At 41.8% G+C, this 20,149-nt stretch overlaps 3 protein-coding genes across 10 annotated transcripts in view; 1 reads left to right on the top strand and 2 right to left on the bottom strand.

Moving 5' to 3' along the window:
- Positions 1–643: 643 nt before the first annotated feature.
- On the bottom strand, positions 644–2,430 carry LOC106674509 (tubulin alpha-1A chain-like). The gene is made up of 4 exons (XM_024799209.2): positions 2,314–2,430; positions 1,976–2,198; positions 1,725–1,873; positions 644–1,649 (listed from the first exon to the last, which is right to left on the bottom strand). Exons 1-4 carry the CDS (start codon positions 2,314–2,316, stop codon positions 678–680), a joined length of 1,347 nt encoding a protein of 448 aa, XP_024654977.2. The 5' UTR covers positions 2,317–2,430; the 3' UTR covers positions 644–677.
- A 9,604-nt stretch (positions 2,431–12,034) lies between these two features.
- On the top strand, positions 12,035–13,309 carry LOC101470751 (leukocyte cell-derived chemotaxin-2-like). The gene is made up of 4 exons (XM_004563286.3): positions 12,035–12,135; positions 12,484–12,595; positions 12,682–12,833; positions 12,921–13,309. Exons 1-4 carry the CDS (start codon positions 12,111–12,113, stop codon positions 13,178–13,180), a joined length of 549 nt encoding a protein of 182 aa, XP_004563343.2. The 5' UTR covers positions 12,035–12,110; the 3' UTR covers positions 13,181–13,309.
- Positions 13,310–15,657: 2,348 nt separating this feature from the next.
- bin1b (bridging integrator 1b) overlaps positions 15,658–20,149 on the bottom strand; it is a 28,678-nt gene continuing 24,186 nt past the window's right edge. For 4 of the 8 annotated variants that reach the window (XM_024799215.2, XM_024799216.2, XM_024799214.2 and 1 more), the window contains 5 exons: positions 19,203–19,223; positions 18,656–18,916; positions 18,369–18,422; positions 18,138–18,239; positions 15,840–16,858 (listed from right to left, as the gene is read on the bottom strand). In XM_024799215.2, coding sequence (XP_024654983.2) covers positions 16,757–16,858; positions 18,138–18,239; positions 18,369–18,422; positions 18,656–18,916; positions 19,203–19,223 — 540 coding nt within the window. In that variant the 3' untranslated portion in view covers positions 15,840–16,756. Of the gene's footprint in view, positions 16,859–18,137; positions 18,240–18,368; positions 18,423–18,655; positions 18,917–19,202; positions 19,224–20,149 lie in introns of all 8 variants that reach the window. The other 4 variants (XM_076880367.1, XM_076880369.1, XM_076880368.1 and 1 more) reach the window with 2 other exon arrangements.

Here is a 20,149-nt window from a genome sequence, read left to right as displayed (position 1 = left end):
GATTGTGATTTGGTGCTATATAAATAAGATTGAATTAAATAAAACTATACAGTGTAACCCTACACCTAAGAGGGTTGTTGGTGAACTGGAGGAAGTTAACAGGTTAGGTTTAACAAGAACTTCCCCAGTTTCTAAATGGACATATTATATTGACTAAAGTGCTTTAGGAAGTTTATAACCCAAAATGAATTTCAGAACCAATCCTCTAAAGTACAGATTTACTGTCTACTGATGCCTTTTCAGAAACCTGTTTTCCTTAGAAGATGTTTTTGTGTAAACCTTGTGTGCTATTACCCGTGTAATCTATTGTTGGGAACTGTTAAATCTTTCACCCGTGCATCTGCTGGTAACCCTAGAGCTGTAACCACAAACTACCACCTAAGGTTTCCAAGAACATGCTCACACTTGGTTTCCCTAGTTACTGTTCTCTCAGGCCTTGTTTGCTTTCAGGTGTCAGCTGACAACAACAGACAAGTCATTATAGTTCAACAGCAAACATGCACATTGCTGGAGGAGACACATATAGTGGGAGAAACTGAAATGCACAGACAGACAAATGCTTTGCACTCTTGGTTTATTTTTGCACACACATGCACACACATATATATAAAAAACCAATATGGCATTGCTCACTGCTGAAATACAATAATGATATCATTATGCAAAACTAAAACGTATTACTCCTCCCCCTCTCCCTCATCACCGATGCTGTCGGTTCCCACCTCCTCATAATCCTTCTCCAGGGCAGCCATGTCCTCTCTGGCCTCTGAGAACTCTCCTTCCTCCATTCCCTCTCCCACATACCAGTGGACGAAGGCCCTCTTGGCGTACATCAGATCGAACTTGTGGTCGAGTCGAGCCCAGGCCTCTGCGATGGCAGTGGTGTTGCTCAGCATGCACACTGCTCTCTGCACCTTGGCCAGGTCTCCTCCAGGAACCACGGTGGGGGGCTGGTAGTTGATGCCCACCTTGAAACCTGTAGGACACCAGTCCACAAACTGAATGGTGCGTTTCGTCTTGATGGTGGCAATGGCGGCGTTCACTTCTTTAGGAACCACGTCACCACGGTACAGAAGGCAGCAGGCCATGTACTTTCCATGGCGAGGGTCACACTTCACCATCTGATTGGCCGGCTCGAAGCAGGCATTGGTGATCTCAGCTACAGAGAGCTGCTCGTGATAGGCCTTCTCTGCTGAGATAACAGGGGCATAGGTGGCTAGAGGGAAGTGGATGCGAGGGTAGGGCACCAGGTTGGTCTGGAACTCTGTCAGGTCCACATTCAAGGCTCCATCAAAGCGAAGGGAGGCGGTGATGGAGGAGACGATCTGACCAATCAGCCTGTTGAGGTTGGTGTAGGTGGGACGCTCGATGTCCAGGTTCCTGCGGCAGATGTCATAGATGGCCTCATTGTCCACCATGAAGGCACAGTCAGAGTGCTCCAGGGTGGTGTGGGTGGTCAGGATGGAGTTGTAGGGCTCCACCACAGCTGTGGACACTTGAGGAGCTGGGTAAACTGCGAACTCCAACTTTGACTTCTTGCCGTAGTCAACGGAGAGACGCTCCATGAGCAGAGAGGTGAAACCGGAGCCAGTTCCTCCTCCAAAGGAGTGGAAGATGAGGAAACCCTGCAGCCCTGTGCACTGGTCAGCCTGCAGGGGAACAAAACAGCACTATTTTCTCCATACATAACTACACTCTAAACTAATACATGTAGATAAACTCACCAGTTTACGAATTCTGTCAAGAACCAGGTCAATGATCTCTTTGCCGATGGTGTAGTGACCTCGGGCGTAGTTGTTGGCTGCATCTTCTTTTCCAGTGATAAGCTGCTCGGGGTGGAAGAGCTGCCGGTAGGTTCCTGTACGGACTTCATCTATATTCACGAAAAATAACTGTATATGAGTATATGAGAAAACTTTTCAAATCCTTTACGTATAAATATATTTAAATTTATATTAAAAAATTGAAATTTTACCAATGACAGTTGGTTCCAGGTCCACAAAGACAGCCCTGGGAACATGTTTTCCAGCCCCGGTTTCACTGAAGAAGGTGTTGAAGGAGTCGTCTCCTCCCCCGATTGTCTTGTCACTGGGCGTCTGACCATCCGGCTGGATGCCGTGCTCCAGGCAGTACAGCTCCCAGCATGCGTTTCCCATCTGGACGCCTGCCTGGCCAACATGAACAGAGAGGCACTCCCGCTGCAAGACCAGGCCACATCAACATTAGAAAAGGCTTTGTGGAATCTAATAGGCAACACTATCACACCTTTAAAAGTGGACATTACAGAGTCTGTAAGACACTGCAGAAACTTACCATGGTTCTAAATTCCTGCTGCTGACTGCGAGGATCTGCAGGCAAAATCTGCTCTCTCTCAAGATCTCTCTGGTACTTATAGTATCTCCAAACTCTATAGTAACGGGTCTTGTTGTTCACAAATGGGGGTTAACTGAGTTTACCAGAGGGCAAAATCATTGTCCCGACACGCTCGGTCACACATCCATGACCATTTTTCCTGTGGAAAGATAATGTATAACCCTGAGCCCATACATCAGGCACACAAAACTCATTTAACTCACAAGCACCTAAGGAAAAAGCACAGAGTGGTTAATAAACTCAAAGCTCTGAGGGGGGCTCAAAGCTCCATGTGAGAGAGTCAAAGGAATTCTACATTCCCCAAATATTTGTAAACAGAATATTTTTAACAGCCCCCCTCACAGCCTGTTTGTACGTTGCCCAGATGTAAGTTACATTTGTGGGCACTTCAGCAAGTTGAGCTTATAGGATCAATGTTATTTACTGAAACTGATAAGAAGAGAAACTATAAAGTCTGTTCTTTAATGTAAGCAACGTAAGTAATTTTAACAAGAAATTTAACAACTCATGGGCTTCAGTGATAATGTATAAAATAGCTTTTTATAAGCTTTATCCAGTTACATATGTGAAATGTAGCCTAATTAGTTTTAGGATTTGACTTTGGCTATTTCATTTAAGCCCTTTTTTCTGACTACATTTAAATGTTTGCATATTTGCATTTTGTTATGAAGTACCATAAGACCACAAAGAGCCAGGGACTAAATTAGAAAACCACAGAAAAGGGAACATAAACAGTCAGGGAGACAAGCCTACAGTGTATACCCACTGGCCACTTTATTAGGTACTACTAGAACCAGGTGGGAGCCCATTTTGCCTTTAGAACTACCTTAATTTTCATTGCATAGATTCAACAAGGTGCTGGAAACATTCCTCAGGAGAAGACGAACAATGGACCTGAAACTTGGGAAAGTTTTCCCCTGGAACGAATTAAAACTGTAAGTCTTGTGAGCGTTGTGTGGACTCAGATGCTAGATTTTTCTCCTTGTTTCTTCCTTTTGTATGTGCTCAAGGTTTTGTATATGTAATTGTATGTGTATGTGCATTTTATATGTAAATTTGTTTACTTTAAATAAAGTTTTTTTAAAAAAAAAAGAAACATTCCTCAGAGATTATCCATATTAACATGACAGTGTCCCACACAGTTCAGGTTACACACATGCATCACAGCATGTAACCCCAGTGGCCTAATGGATAAGGCACTGGCCTCCTAAGCCAGGATTGTGGGTTTGAGTCTCATATGTGGGGATTTCCAGCTGTTGAAGTGGGCCCTCAACCCAGAGCGCAATGAATTGCAGCCATCCTCATTTGGCCCGTGGTCTTTACACTGGTTAACTGTGTTGCTACAATTCCATAATGGGAATCTCCCCTGTTACCATAACCCAAATGTGCTCTATTGGAATGCGATCTGGTGACTGTGCAGGTCTAACCAGGAGTTTTTTTTAAGGCTTTCCACATGCACATGTAAAATGCAGATTGGAGTCAACAGATTATATGAATTATATATTTCTTTGTCGCTGGAGGGCACCCAAATGTCAACTAGTCACTGAAACTTGCAAAGTACAGGGAAGGACCGTCACTGTCAAACAGATAGGGGTGGCAAAAGTGCAGACATTCTTTGCTTAAGTAGAAGTATAGACATCTGTTTTTAAAACGACTCTGGTAAACACTGAGGTACTGACTCAACATCTGTATTCAAGTTGAAAGTAATTAGTGGTCCAAAGTAAGCTCTTTAGGAGATTTCCACCAGCGTTTTTTTTTTTTTTTTGCCAAGCTAACTGACCTAACTGAAAATGGTATTAATACAAGGGAACAAACTTTCTAATGATTTTGCTCATCTTGACTACATGTGATGTAGAACAAAGTGAATTTTTAAGAATAGCTCTATGCTGTTGTTGAGATAAACCTAAGATGGAAAAAGAATCACTTAGAAATAATTTGTAATAATTTAAACTGTGAGTAGATTATGTTTACAGGCTGTGATCAGCTGACCTGTGATGCTGCTGCCTGAGGAATTCAACAAGATCTAAGCATGGAGACAAAGTCAGAGAGGCAAGGACTGGACATATGCAGAGGACGGATAGTCGATATAATGGACAAAGGTGATGAAGATGGAGTTGCAAGAGAGAGAAGAAAAGAGGAAGTAAAGTAAAAAGTAAAGTAAAAACTTCACTTCAATAGCACCTTTAAAGATATTGGTCCCAAAGTGCTGATCAGAAGCAAGAAAAAACATTACACATCAGTACACTGAAAAAGTTACTTAAAAGCAGTTGTAAAAAGAAGTTTTTAGTTGCTTTTTAAAAAGCTCAACAGAGTCTGCAGACTTCAAACTAAAGGTGAGAGAGTTCCAGAGTCCTGGTGGTACTATTGAGAAGGCTCAGTCACCTTTAGTTTTCAGGACCTTAGGGACCCCCTAGAGTTCTTTTTCTTTAATATATGCCAGTGCTTGACCATTTAGAAACCTATAAGTGAGAACCAAGAGCTTGAAATGTTTTCTGGAAGCCACTGGAGCTGGACGAGTAGTGCTGTGACATTAGAAAATCTCTTTGATTTGGCCAGAATTCTGGAAGCAGTGTTCTGTACAGTCTGCAGATGGTCCAATGATGCTTTAGGAAGGTGAATAATGAGCTACAGTAATCCAATCTCGAAACAGTAATGACCATCTAAAGTAAAACCAGAGTCAAAATTTGATGGAAGGTTTAGCATGAGATGCTAATCCAGCTTTTTGCACTGTCTAAGCACTTGTGTAAGACACGCAGTTGTGATACCTCATGAGGCTTAAAAAAGAAACATATAACTGAATCATTCCAGTAGCAGTGATACGAGATATCTTTAAAAGTGCTTAAAATGTTCTGTAGAGGGAGCACATAAATCGGAAATAATATGCATAATAATAATAAGCAGCCACATCAGAAAGATATGATGTAAAGGATTGTAAGGCAGTGGTCTTGGGAATATTTGTGATTGGGGTGGTCTGCTCATCTCCACTCCAGAGTCTGGACTCTGGAGTGTGTGTATGGTTCATGTCTGTGTGTGTCTGTGTTGGGCGAGAGCTGAGTGTTTGTGTATGTGTACGTAAGGATGGGAATAAATGTTTGTGTCTGTGTCAGGTCGGGTCTTAGATTCCACTCCTCTCTCCCCCTAGGTATGGGGGTTTATCTACCCCCACCATACTCCCTGCCAGTGGCTGGTGCCCCACCTGCTGGTACATTGGTGGTTCTCTGCGTCCAGGGCTGAGTGCTCGGGTGTGCACTGGCTCACTCCTGGTGACTGCTTGGCAGGGCCTGTGCAATATCTCAGTCTGCCCCCCGGCTCTGTCTGTCTTTTCTTTCCAGTCCCCCGGTCCTCTCAGTTCTGATTGTAAATACTTAAAATAAAATACAAATAAATAAATAAACAATCCTGATAAAAAACTTCTAAATATGACAATCAAGTGGTCCAGTATAGCAAAAGAGCACTTAGGAAAATAAATATTAGACAATAATTCTGTTTGCTACAGCGCTGTAAAGGACAGGCAAAGAAACCCCAAACATAAATAAATAAATAAATAAATATTTGTGATTGGCTGTCCAATGGGGAGAGGCCAAGGTTTAGCCTCAGCACTCCCTGATTTGTTCTCTTCATAGTCCTTCCTCATGGCATAGACAAAGATTTAATTTCAGTGTGAGCTCATCTGAGATTGTCAGAAAGAATCAACAGGAAGAACATTTTAATGACCTTTTACAGATTAACTGAACATGAACGTTTGCCAGTGCTCAGACACCTGGTTAAACTTAGGTCTAACCCTGAACTAAGTTTTTTGGCACAAAAAAAAGCAGGTCAGAGTAGATCCAATCAATTCTGAGTATTTTCAGTATTACTTATCATCCTGGTGCACTTTATCATAAGTCAGAGTCCATCACTGTAATCATGTTTTATAGTGGAAACCAGTGCTATTTTGATGTTAGCACGTTTCCCCGTGTCAGACTTTACACAGTGCTCTGTCGGTGTCTGAATAATGAACTGTTTCTTTGCCTGTGTTGTCTTTGGGGAGTTGGACAAACCCAAGTACTGCATCGAGCTGTTGTCTCACACAGTCTGCCTGGTGAGAGTTTGGAGGGGCACGGTGGTTGGCTACACCAATAGCCTGCAGGGCTTCAAGCTGAAGGTGAGCTCCACCCCTATGTGTGAAGAGTAAACTTTGCAGAGGACATTGCGGCAAACAAATCTCAAAAATCTTTTATATAATCAGATTTTATAACTGGGAACATCAGACACAACAGAATGCTTGTACAGTGTTTGTATTAGATGTTCTGAGTAGAAACTTTAGATGACCATTTTTGCCATTCCTGCCTGCCATCAAAGTCTACTTTAATATCCTGGAGTCCAGCCTTGCCAAGATGCTCAAGATGAGCACCATGGTTCAGGGTCTGGGTCTTCAAAATGACCCTGAATGTCCAGACCATCAGGATCACTTACACTAAGTAACGGTCATTCTGTTGATGAAGAATCAAACTGTAGTGATAAAATATTGTGGATTGACTTCTGATCTGTGAAAGTTTTAATTGCTCTTTAGTTTTTAATTTTGGTTTTAATTATATATCCAAAAGCAGCATAAGGAGTAATGTTTTCTTTTCTTTTTATTGAACAGACACTGCTGAGCTAAAGCAGCAAAGATGCAGTTCTTATGCTTCAGCAGAGCTGTCAGACCCTTCAGGTGTCCAAAAGACACAAAAAACAGACCTTCCCTGACCGTTGTTCTTTCACTCTGTTTTTAAACATGTTTCCAGTGTGTCTTGTTTCGCGACATGTCTACCTGAACCTGCTAAAAGTAGTAATAATTAACCGTGCCCAGATGTAACTATTAGCTTTCAAGGACATCCAAACAAGCGTTTATGGAACCCCTCTGTGTCAACATCCGAGTGTTACAACAGAAGGGAGAACACCATCAGGTGTATACAAATATTTATGCATAATAATAAATTTAACTTATATCAAAAACACAAAAAGGTTATGAATAGAGTAAAATTATTTAGCTTGGCAGTATTATTAACAATTTCACTAATGAGGACTCAGATCTCAGTGCGTTGATTCTCTTTCCTAGGTTCATCTGATCAGCAGATGAATAGAAAGCGTGTGTGTGCTTGTGTGTATGCGTGTGTTCCTGTGTTTGTATTTATGTTGGGGGGGGGGGGGGGGGGGGGGCATCTCGTTTGCATTATAATTGTAAAATTCTACCTAATACAGCTAATTATAAACATGATTCGGCTTGCAGATATTTTTTACTCCTGAATAAAATATCTACATCTGCCCAAAAATTTTCAGATAAAATTTTGGGCAGTCTTTAATTATCAGGTAGCAAAACCTGAAATAATGAACCCACAGAATGAGGAACTTTATTCTGCAAATCTTCAAAACCTATTTTTGGGTAATCAAATACAGTGGGGCAAAAAGGTATTTAGTCAGCCACCGATTGTGCAAGTTCCCCCACCTAAAATGATGACAGAGGTCAGTAATTTGCACCAGAGGTACACTTCAACTGTGAGAGACAGAATGTGAAAAAAAAAAATCCATGAATCCACATGGTAGGATTTGTAAAGAATTTATTCGTAAATCTGGGTGGAAAATAAGTATTTGGTCAATAACAAAAATACAACTCAATAATTTGTAACATAACCTTTGTTGGCAATAACAGAGGTCAAACGTTTACTATAGGTCTTTACCAGGTTTGCACACACAGTAGCTGGTATTTTGGCTCATTCCTCCATGCAGATCTTCTCGAGAGCAGTGATGTTTTGGGGCTGTCGCCGAGCAACACGGACTTTCAACTCCCGCCACAGATTTTCTATGGGGTTGAGGTCTGGAGACTGGCTAGGCCACTCCAGGACTTTCAAATGCTTCTTATGGAGCCACTCCTTTGTTGCCCGGGCGGTGTGTTTTGGATCATTGTCATGTTGGAAGACCCAGCCTGGTTTCATCTTCAAAGTTCTCACTGATGGAAGGAGGTTTTGGCTCAAAATCTCACGATACATGGCCCCATCCATTCTGTCCTTAACACGGATCAGTCGTCCTGTCCCCTTGGCAGAAAAACAGCCCCATAGCATGATGTTTCCACCCCCATGCTTCACAGTAGGTATGGTGTTCTTGGGATGCAACTCAGTATTCTTCTTCCTCCAAACACGACGAGTTGAGTTTATACCAAAAAGTTCTACTTTGGTTTCATCCATAGCTGGACTGGCCATCGGGCATACCGGGCATATGCCCAGTGGGCCGCTGGCGATTTTTTGTTTTTATGGGCCGATGGATTTTTTTTTTTTTTTTTTTTTTTTGGAAGGGTATAATGAAAGGTGTTGGATTGGCCAATTGGTCATGATCGACTCTGGGCTGGACCAATTACAGCCGAGGAGGCCGAATGCACCCGCCCCCTTGTTTAGCAATCACGTGATTTTCGCGCATTGCATGCCGGGAACTCGTGGCAAAACAATCCAAGTACTGCATCAAATGCAAGCATTTGCAGCACCGCAAAACGTTCATTCTCCGGTTCCAACACCTTCTTGTTTTTTCTTTGCCGCACAAAAAAGGAATGTACAAAACAAAAGGAGAACAATGCCGGTCCGTACAAAGACAGACTCGACGAAAAGACAAAGAAAAGATACGAGGAAAAAAACTCAAAGGTGTGAAAGGGTCAGACCCTTACGAGCACACAGAGTGGACAAAAGACGTTAGCGTGCTGCCCAACTTTCACCACGCTCAGATTTATAATCATACGGTTCTTGGAGTGAGTGCATACACTCATGAAGTTTAGTAACTTCAGGTCACTGCAACAAGCCCAGGTACAGTTTACGACGGATGGGTACAGGACCTTGAAACGCACCGTGTAGAACGAAAGACCATCGTACGAACAAAGGTAAGTTTACCAGTCTCACAAATCGTTGTCATAAATACACATTCGTTAACCGTTTATTAATATAACCTTTGAGCTCAATGGTAATTAATTAGTAGTGGAAATAATTTCTGGTTCATTACAGAAATGTAGCAGTGACAATAATACTGTATGCTGTAATCGTACTGGACAATTGGTGATACAAAACAACTGTTTTATCCTGTGAATAAAAGTATATGTTTTTGTCAATGTACCATAATAACAGAAGCAAAACGCAATATTGTGTCAGCACAATTCACTATTTATGCACAATAAACACAATAAATAAAGGAGCATAGCGCGACAATTTCTGTTCAGCGCCAGACTTGTTTGTAACCTATATCACCAATTATGTTAAGAAAAATGACGCATTAACTACTACAAAACTCTGACCTTTGTGGGAATGCTTGGAGCAGACTAACATGTGAGCTGGAGTGTTCTGAGACGTTATATTTGGTATATCCAGACCATCCGTGGCTCTTACTTCGGAAACATGGCTTAAAAAATTTCTCTTCAACGACGTAATCCGATAAAAAACGATCGGCTTCCCGTGGCTGTCATGCGACCGGCTGTTGCAGTTAATAATACAACAGCTTCTTGCCATTTTTTGTGTTTCTTTTTATCGCTGTGTAACTGAGTTCAATTGAAAGCCTGCGTGCGCTAGTACCTCTTGCCACAAGTTCCCAGAATCCTTTGCGGTTTTACCCCTGAATGACGTCACATTTTCAGTCTTTATCCTGGTGGGCCGGTCTCTAGTTAAAATGCCCGGGCCGATTTTTTGTCCCAGTTGGTTTCATCTGACCACATGACATTCTCCCAATCCTCTGCTGTATCATCCATGTGCTCTCTGGCAAACTTCAGACGGGCCTGGACATGCACTGGCTTCAGCAGCGGAACACGTCTGGCACTGCGGGATTTGATTCCCTGCCGTTGTAGTGTGTTACTGATGGTGACCTTTGTTACTTTGGTCCCAGCTCTCTGCAGGTCATTCACCAGGTCCCCCCGTGTGGTTCTGGGATCTTTGCTCACCGTTCTCATGATCATTTTGACCCCACGGGATGAGATCTTGCGTGGAGCCCCAGATCGAGGGAGATTATCAGTGGTCTTGTATGTCTTCCATTTTCTGATGATTGCTCCCACAGTTGATTTTTTCACACCAAGCTGCTTGCCTATTGTAGATTCACTCTTCCCAGTCTGGTGCAGGTCTACAATACTTTTCCTGGTGTCCTTCGAAAGCTCTTTGGTCTTGGCCATGGCGGCGTTTGGAGTCTGACTGTTTGAGGCTGTGGACAGGTGTCTTTTATACAGATGATGAGTTCAAACAGGTGCCATTCATACAGGTAACGAGTGGGGGACAGAAAAGCTTCTTACAGAAGACGTTACAGGTCTGTGAGAGCCAGAGATTTTCCTTGTTTGAGGTGACCAAATACTTATTTTCCACCCTGATTTACAGATAAATTCTTTACAAATCCTACCATGTGGATTCATGGATTTTTTTTTCACATTCTGTCTCTCACAGTTGAAGTGTACCTCTGGTGCAAATTACTGACCTCTGTCATCATTTTAAGTGGGGGAACTTGCACAATCGGTGGCTGACTGAATACTTTTTTGCCCCACTGTATAATCTGAAGTAGCTTCTTTTTTTTTTAACTCATTGCGTATTTTGGGTACTGTGCTAATGTGCTTTAAATTGGAGATTATGTATCGGAATTTCAGGAGCAGGACCACGCCTCCAAACACACTCCTTTCGGCTGTCATCTATATAGGTTCCCCTAGTTCTTCAAGCTGATCATTCTTGTTTACGTGCCCCACCTCCCCTCCCTCCTTCTTCTTCAGTCTTCAACTTCTTCACTTCTATTTAGTACATGGGGATCTGCCCGGCCCGGGAGCCGCTGCCAGTCCCCTTCGAGGCCTTCCCCAAACCGCAGCTCAATTCATGTCAAAGCATTCACCTTTACCTACTAAAACACTGTCAAACTTAAAATGAGGACGTGGGCCCAGCTAGTGACGTATGAGTTTTTATAACTGATTTTAATATTTGATGTTTAATATGTAATGGGGATGTTTTCTTTTGTTCTGTACCTCTCTCAAACTCAAAAAGCAGAGAAGAGCATCCCGGTATCAAACACTCTTATCCTTAAATGATTCTTAGATGCTTAGATGATTCTCAGTGTTCACCTTTTCTTTATTGTCGATAAATATTTTCAGTTTGCAGTGACTGCAGTAGGAAGTTAGCTTGTGTGGCTAAACCTGTCATATTTACATAAAGAACTTAAGTGCTGTTGTTAATTAATATGTTGTACTCCTTTTGAACTTAATACGAAATAAAGAATATATAATGTATTCTATAATAAAAGAAAAAAAGAATTTACAATCTTAAAATGAATCTGATAAAAAATTTGCTTAAAAGACTGATAGACTCATCAGAACATAAGAAATGTGTGTGAGACTGCAAACTTTGTATCAATCCGATACAGAGTAAATACAGGGCCTGTATTGCCGACACCATTACTGATACTAATACTTTTAGCTTACATATTTAACTTTTGAAGTTCTTTACCACGGCTAAAGCCATAGAGTTAGATTTAGTCTCTTGTTTGGATTGCAGAGACCTGGACCCTAATAAAGACTCAGATTTGCAAATACTGGGATTACTTGCGTAACCAAGTGATGCAACACAAGCACAAACAGACTCAAGAGTTTCATCATCAACATTTGAATAATCAAAACTCCAGAATGTGTTTGTTTTCAGCTGCTGACACATTCAAACTGAAGGCTATAAATGCTGTGAGAGTAACAGCAGAAACTCAGTATCTGGATCAAAGCTGAAGGTCTAAAGATGAGACGCATCCTCGTTTTACTGGGTGAGGAAACAACAGCGATTTAGCCGTTTACATGTTAAACCTGTTAGAGGTCAATATTTCTCAATGTTTTGGTGGTTTTATGCATTCAAGTTTTTTCTACCAACAACATATAAAAAATGAACTTAAAACACAACTTTCGTCAGTAAAAACATAAACTTACATTTGGGCTTGTGTCTGTTTACCTGAATGCACATTTAATTAGCATATTTATAAACTGTTTAAGTAAAACTTTAACCAATCAGCTAATAAAATTGTTTTTAGATGACCAAATTTAGTTTATTGATAAGATTTAAAATAAAACGTTAAGGTTGCATCTATGAAAGTCTGAGTATTTCTGTGTATCTCCAGCTGTGGTGTGGATGTGTGATGCTGTTAAGTTCGGTCAGCTCTGCAGTGACAATGTATGCAACACCCAGAGGACATCAGACAGCTGGGGAGAGGGACACTACGGAGCCTCGCGGTAAGCTGTGAACACATTTTTGTTTTTAATGTAAGGCTGGATGATGTGAAGCAGCTGCTCACAGCTGGATGTCTGCTGGATTTCAGGGGTGGGAGACTTCACAAAGGTGTGGACATCGAGTGCAGTGACGGCTCAGATGTCTTAGCCCCGTTTGATGTGACAATCAAAGGGAGCCTGATTGTCTATAATGACCCCAATAAGAAAGCTATCGACGAGGGCATCAACCTCTCAGGAGAAGGTCAGTCCACCGCCCATCTTGTTACTGATTGTGTTATTGATCCTGGTTTCGATTTAATGACTGAGTGGTTGTGTTTGTGTCCTGCAGGTCTTTGTTTCAAACTTTTCTATGTGAAGCCGAACAAAACCTCAGGAACGGTGGATAAGGGTGAGAAGATTGGCACAATGCTGCCCATGCAGAGCGTTTACCAAGGGATCACCTCGCACATCCACGTCCAGATGTGTAACAGAAGTGAAGACCCCACAGAGTATTTCTCTGACTTATGTCAGACTCGTGTCCCTTCTGAAGAAACGGAATTAATACCAGGACGATTCTGGTGGTTTGATCTGCCACACTATTACGTCTAAGAAAGAAGCTTTTACTTATTCTTTTCTTAACTGTGTCTGTTTTATCGAAAATGGCTTGCACAGCTTTAATCCTTTTGAAAATGGAGCATTTATTCAGCCTTTTGATAATTAAAAAAATTGAAATATTAATTTGCTTTTGACTTTGACTTTAGAGCTTTTATTGTCATTGTGCTGTTTCTTGCACAGCGAAATTGGGTAGCTGGAACACAAAGGTGAAACATTGAAACAGAAACATTGTGGGGCTGTATACAAGTCCAGTTATATAATATCCTTTCAGTCTATTGGTTTTGCACCTGATGGATCTGAACCTTTTTCCAGAGGGCAGGATGGAGGTAGTCTTTTATAATTGCCCTGGCTCTGGAGAGACATCTCTAGCTGGCACGGTCGAGATGTCCAGGGAGACCGTTCACAACCTTGACTGATTGTGAACGGTCTGTGAGAACGTTTTTGATCCATGCACATGTGGCGTGGGGGGGGGGGGAGAGAGAGTCCAAATTTACCACCTTGGCTATAAGAAGGCCTGGGATGATGGTATTGAAGGCCGAGCTGAAGTCAACGAAGAGCATCCTCACTGATGTTCCAGGATTCTCCAGGTGATGCAGAGCAGAGTGGAGGGCGGTGGAAACTGCATCCTCAGTGGACCTGTTTGCCTTATAGGAAAACTGCTGGGGGTCGAAGCTGGGTGGGAGGCAGTCCTTTATGTGCTTTAGGACCAGCTTCTCGAAGCACTTTGCAACCACTGGAGTCAGAGTGATGAGTCTGTAGTCGCTGAGGCTACTGATGGTGGTGGACTTGGGGACTGGGACTATTGTTGCTGATTTCAGGCAGTGAGGGACAGTGGCATGTGACAGGGAGAGGTTGAATAATGGTGAACACAGGAGCCAGCTGGACAGCCCAGGCTTTGAGCATTCTCCCAGATATTCTGTCAGGGCCAGCAGCTTTCCTCTGATTTACTGCTCTTTACACATTGCGAACCTGGTGTTCTTGGAGACTAAAGGTGTGAGGGCTGTGCTCAGAGGAGGCTGTGGGCAGGGCAGGGCGGTGTGCATGGTGGGGGTGTCTGCAGTTTTCTCAAAGCGGGCAAAGAAGCGGTTAAGTTCCTCTGCTAATGAGATGTCTATATTATCTGTATTTGTCCCTTTGCCTTGTGATATGTTTCAGGGCCTCCCATACCTTTCTGGAGTTATCAGAGAGGTGATCCAATAGCTTGTTCGAGAAGTCCAGTTTTGCTGCTCTGATGCCGTTTTTAAGGTCTGCTCTTGCTCTGCTGTACATATCCTGGTCCCCAGATTTGTATGCCGAGTTGTGTGCCTTTAACAATGCCCCAACCTAACTTGTCATCCAGGGTTTACAGTTGGGGTAGACCCGGACACGCTTTTCCATGGTGACAGTGTCCATGCAGTGCGTGATGTAACCTAGCACTGCGGTTGTGTGAGTCTCTAGGTCAGGGGTCCCCAACTCCAGGCCTCGAGGGCCGGTGTCCTGCAGTTTTTAGATCTCACCCTGGGTCAACACACCTGAATCAAATGATTAGTTCATTACCAGTCCTCTGGAGAACTGCAAGACATGTTGAGGAGGTCATTTAGCCATTTGAATCAGCTGTGTTGGATCACAGACACATCTAAAAACTGCAGGACTTGAGGCCTGGAGTTGGGGACCCCTGCTCTAGGTCATCATGCTCGAAGACACTCCACTCTGCGAGGGCAAAACACTCCTGCAACTGAGCGAGAGCTTCCTCAGAAAAGGTGCTAATGGTTCTGATGATGGGCTTTGTCCTTTTCCTGAGTGGTGTGTATGCCGGGACAACGAGCAGAGAGAGGTGGTCAGACATACTCAGGTGGGGGAGGGGAAAAGATCTGTAGGCTTGAAATTTTGTTTTTATAGCTCACCTGTTTTAATTACAGCTTAAAGTTTGCATTATTAGGGGTGTGATTTTCTTCAGTTTAAGAGGTCAGAATAGTATTTGCAAAGAAACACAAAAATATTGTTTCCAGGCAAATGTGTCTGATCAAAACATATCATTTGAGATGCTTGTCTGCACTTTCCATAGACGTCTACACCTTTCTGCACTCCTTCCTGGCTGAAGAAGTGTAAATATAATTACTTCCATAATTATACACTACGTTACTAAAAATAATTTGCGAGTGAGAAAAGTGGTGGAGGAACATTTCAAATCATTGCTTTAGGAAAAGAAGGACTAAAACTTTTTGAAAACACTTAAGTACACATAAAACTGTATTATTGGAAAATTGTGCATAAGATATCAAAGTAAAAATAATTATTATTTATAAATAATTATTATTTTTGTTAGCAGCCTGTGTCTCTGGTTTCAAAAGGTTAATATGATGACACTGGGGGTTTTGCGGTTTATTTAAAATTTCCACAACAACACACAAAACACAAAGCTCCAAACCAGTGAGTGGCATCAGAGCGGTTTTAAATAAAGGGCTAATAAGCAACACACAACAGGACACACATTGTTTAATTGGCCTTTAATGACGCTGATTCCGTCCTTCAAATGCTGCATTATTAAATGTTCCTTATTTATTCCACAGTGTAAAAATATCTTTTGCACAGATTTCTGAAAGGCTCAGAGTTTTCAAACTTTAAGCACGTTTTCTTTCATCTTTTTTGAAGTATAAATTTGTGTCCATGGAGTTCACAGAAAACTGAAAGGTTTAAGCAGCAACAAAGTGAAGTCCGGATAGCACAGACATTCAGAATCAAATTTATATGAAAAAAAAATGTGTCATTAAGGGAAAAAAACAAAAACAGCCGAGTTTGATAGCAAGGTTCACCATTTCATTCATCATTGAAGAGAGAAAAAAACCCCCAAAACAAAACCATGTGGGAATTAGAAAATGTAAGCTTCACGTCATCTCGTGTCCTCAAAATGGCCAGTAATATAAATTAAAAGCTACTGTTCCCTTTGAAAATCCTACAAGCTCAAGAAACTGAAACAGATTTTGACAAGGCAAGACAGAAACCCTGCAAATAAACCTTGTGGTGTTCTCCAGGGCTCTTTGAGGACTCCTGTAACTTTAGAATAATCACAGCCTTGTTTTCACAGAGGAGGGTCCCCGCCTGGTGTCACAGTGTTTGCTGTATTACAAACAAAATGAAAATACAAAGAAACACTTCATGCAAGGGAGTATGTTTTAAAAACATACTTTTCCAAAAACAAGAAAACATTTTGACATCCGTACAGTACATCCATGACTTATGTTAACTTACTTAAATATGAGTAACACACCACTTTGTGTTTTGTTTGGATTCACCGAAAGTAGAAGAAATCAATAAGTTAAAAATCAAAACAAAAAGAAATTTCAGGACAACATTTCGATTGAGACGTTAGCACATCGTTTACCAAACTGTCACAATAAAGGATAAAGCCTAATTCTTCATCATCTTTTAACATATATTAATTTTTTAAATACACACTTTTGCACCCAATTATGTTTTGCTAATACATTTTGGTGTGTAGGTAGATACGTAAAGACAACATGACTTCTTCTGTCTCAGATAAGATATCTGAGGAAATTGTATGAATAGCAGACTTTGCATGTGGCGTAAACCTCAAACCCTCTGGGTGAAGTTTTCGGGGAAAACGCCTTTGGCTGAAATATCTTTCTTCTGAAACCAGTGAGACTCCTTCAAGCCCATGAGCCAGCCATCATCCTACAGACACACACAGTACAATCAAAGATTTAACATTTGGTAATTACAGCCTCAGGTAAACTACATATCCATCCATTCACTTCGGCTTATCCTTTTCAGGGTCGCGGGGAGCGCTGGAGCCTATCCCAGCTGTCATAGGGCGAGAGGCGGGGTACACCCTGGACAGGTCGCCAGTCTGTCGCAAGGCTAACACACAGGGACAAACAACCATTCGCACTCACATTCATTTGCACATTCACACCTAGTGACAATTTGGATTATCCAATTAACCTATCCCCTCAAGCTGCATGTCTTTGGACGGTGGGAGGAAGCCGGAGTACCCGGAGGGAACCCACGCAGACACGGGGAGAACATGCAAACTCCACACAGAAAGACCCCGGCCTGATGTTGGAATTGAACTCAGGACCTTCTTGCTGTGCGGCAACAGTGCTAACCACCGTGCCACTGTGCTGCCAGGTAAACTACATAAATAATAATAAAAAAAAAAATTTTTCTTAGATAAATGACTTGTAAAATTGTTATTATTATTAGTAAACTACATAAATAATAACAATTTTACAAGTCATTTATCTAAGAAAAAAAAAGTACATCTAAAATTCAACCAATAAGTATGAACATCTCTATGAACGCAGAAGTTTGGGTAGTTTGCTGCTTTACTCATGAGCATTCAGGAGTGTGTTAACACAATGCCAAAGAGAGAAAGACATCAGCAATGATCACAGAGAAGCAACTGTTGCCGCCCACAGGACCTGGACACCTTACAGTCATCAAGTCGACCATGAACCACTAAAGTGTTCTAGAGTAAAAGATGTGGTGAGATGCTTTTAAATCCTCAAGTTTGAGTAGACGTGGCTAGTCACTTTAAATCAAACTTGAATGTTTTTTTCCAGAAAATGTTTGATAATGTGTCGCTAAGCTGAGCTTATTGATGCTATGAGCTGCAGTTCAACATGGTGGCGTTGGAGTCAATTTCACAAGATGAGGAGCTCAATAGCAGGACAAGCTGTATTTTGCCCATGTGTGCTATATAGTCATCTCAGGCACACCATCTGCTGTTCAAACCTTTTGTTTACGAGGGGCTGCTAACGAAAGAAAGATGACACATGGAGGAGGATCTAAATCAGCTTGTTTCAGACAGAGAGCAAACTGATGGGTTCCGGTATAGGATTAAAAAAAAAAGAAGTTATTTTGAACTGTGGATCATGCAAAGCTACTCTAGTGTAGTGCAAGAATAAAAACAAGAAGCTAAAATAAGCAGAATGAGTCCACTTAAACTGACCTGTTCATCTGGGTTGTCAAAGGCCAAAACCAACACAACGTCTCCCATCTTCAGTTCCAGCTCATCACCATCAGTAGCAGCATAGTCGTGTACCGCTTTCACCTGGAGAAAACAAAACAAACGTTTCCCATTTACATCTGATTTGCATATGAAGTCTGTAAAACTGAATCTTTTTAGAAGGTGCAGGATGTTACCTTCCTGTAATTAAGCATAAAAATTTGGTTCACTTACCTTGTAGAGGAACCCTGGAGGGAGTTCGCCATCTGAACCATTGGTCACCGCACTCTGGACCAACAATACACAGAAAAATCAAGATATATAATTCAGGAAGTCTTTGAAATGCTCCATTTGGTTAATGATAGAGAGGTTAGAAGTATGATAGAGTAAAAAGTAGATCAAAGTGGAAGAAAAGAAGATCAGGTTGATGGCTTTTTAGGGTGCTTTCCCCAGATTTGAGGGATTCTTGACTTTTCAGCATCTAGCTGAGGTCCCACCTGCCCCAATCCATCCAACTCTACCTGTGTGTATTGATCATCACCCCAGCCCCCCTGTTCCACATTGGCACCGTCGTTGTCCCAGTTGGGCTCGGTGTATGGCTGAGCCTCATAGTCTGTGTCGTCAATCCAGCCCTCCTCACCCACCGCCGTCTCTGCCTCATCCCAGCCAGGCTGACTATAACTTTGGGTGTTGCTTTGGCTGTAATCCCATCCACCTTGGGCTTCTTCTTGGTACTGGTCATCGTCATACTGCTGTTCAACCTCTGTGGCAGTCTGTTCTTGCTATAAAGGTCAAGCGTTGTGGAGCATTGTGACAGGTTTGTAAGCATAAAGGTTGGGTAGGTGGATGGATGAGGGTGGCAGAGGAGCATTTGGGTTTAAAGAGTGTAACAAGAGTCACGACCCAGGGTTGTGCAGGGTATTAAAAAGGAAGGAGGTTTTAAAGCATGAAAGGAAGAATTGAAGAGCTTATTTCAAAGTCCACAAATACAGAAAAATGTAAGAAAAAAGGTGTAGTTGTGGTTTTCTAAGAGAGCCCTTAATTAAAACATAAAGAACCCATGCTTACCCAGGAGTCCCATGATGCCTCCTTGCATGGAGCAGTAAGAATTGAGACAAGCAGTGAGACAGAAGAGTACAAAGACTCTTTTTCATAATGATTCATTCAAGTGCACAATTCATGTGATTTAGCCCCTTTTTAAAAGAATAAACTAAGCCAAACTTCAAAAACCAAACACATTGCGTAAACTGTTGATGCACTAATCAATTATTTGCTTGCATTATGAACCTTGAGAGAACCATATAAGCACCAATCACTGTTTTTGGGCTAAATCTGGTATTGCCATTCGAGGTTTTTTTCAATCGTCGCTTTTTAACCACTTTTAATCAAAGTCATCTCAAAGCCTTCTCAGCCTGTTTTTGTTTGATGGGAAAGAGCTAATAAATACTAAATCCAAAACAAAGACAGCAAAGGAGAACCAGCTGAATGCATGAAAATGTTTACAGAACAGCAAAGACATTTCCAGGATATCCGTCTATTGTCAAAAATCAATGAACATCACCAGTCAGTCGATCTGCATGCAAAGCGAAGCTGGAAGAACTTAGACATGCAGTGAAGAGGTTAGACCTTTCCAAATAAAGCCCAAACACACACCAAGAGACTGCAGTTACATGCAGTCAGAATTTTATTTATTTATATTTTTTACTTCTAAGCTTTTCAGATTTAGCTGTAAGTGGGAATTACAACAGCTGCACTTCTGAACGGTACCCTACATTTTTCTTTTTGCACCATTAATTAATGTATTTGTTTTTACATAAACTTTTTGAGTCTTTTGCCTTAGATAGTGTTGGGGTGGAAAGTGGAGGCAAAGGGCCTCAGGTTGAGCTTGGGTTTAACTTAAACACAATCCCTTTACCTGGGCAAAGCACACCCACCTGGGGAGCTGGACAGGTAACGGCCTGAAATACATCCACATCCCAGTCCAGCAGGTTCACCCCTGACCAGGGCTCACACTG

Source organism: Maylandia zebra, linkage group LG23 (genome assembly GCF_041146795.1).
Source record: "Maylandia zebra isolate NMK-2024a linkage group LG23, Mzebra_GT3a, whole genome shotgun sequence".
Classification (NCBI taxonomy): Eukaryota; Metazoa; Chordata; class Actinopteri; order Cichliformes; family Cichlidae; genus Maylandia; species Maylandia zebra.
This window is presented reverse-complemented; position numbering and strand designations above follow the sequence as displayed.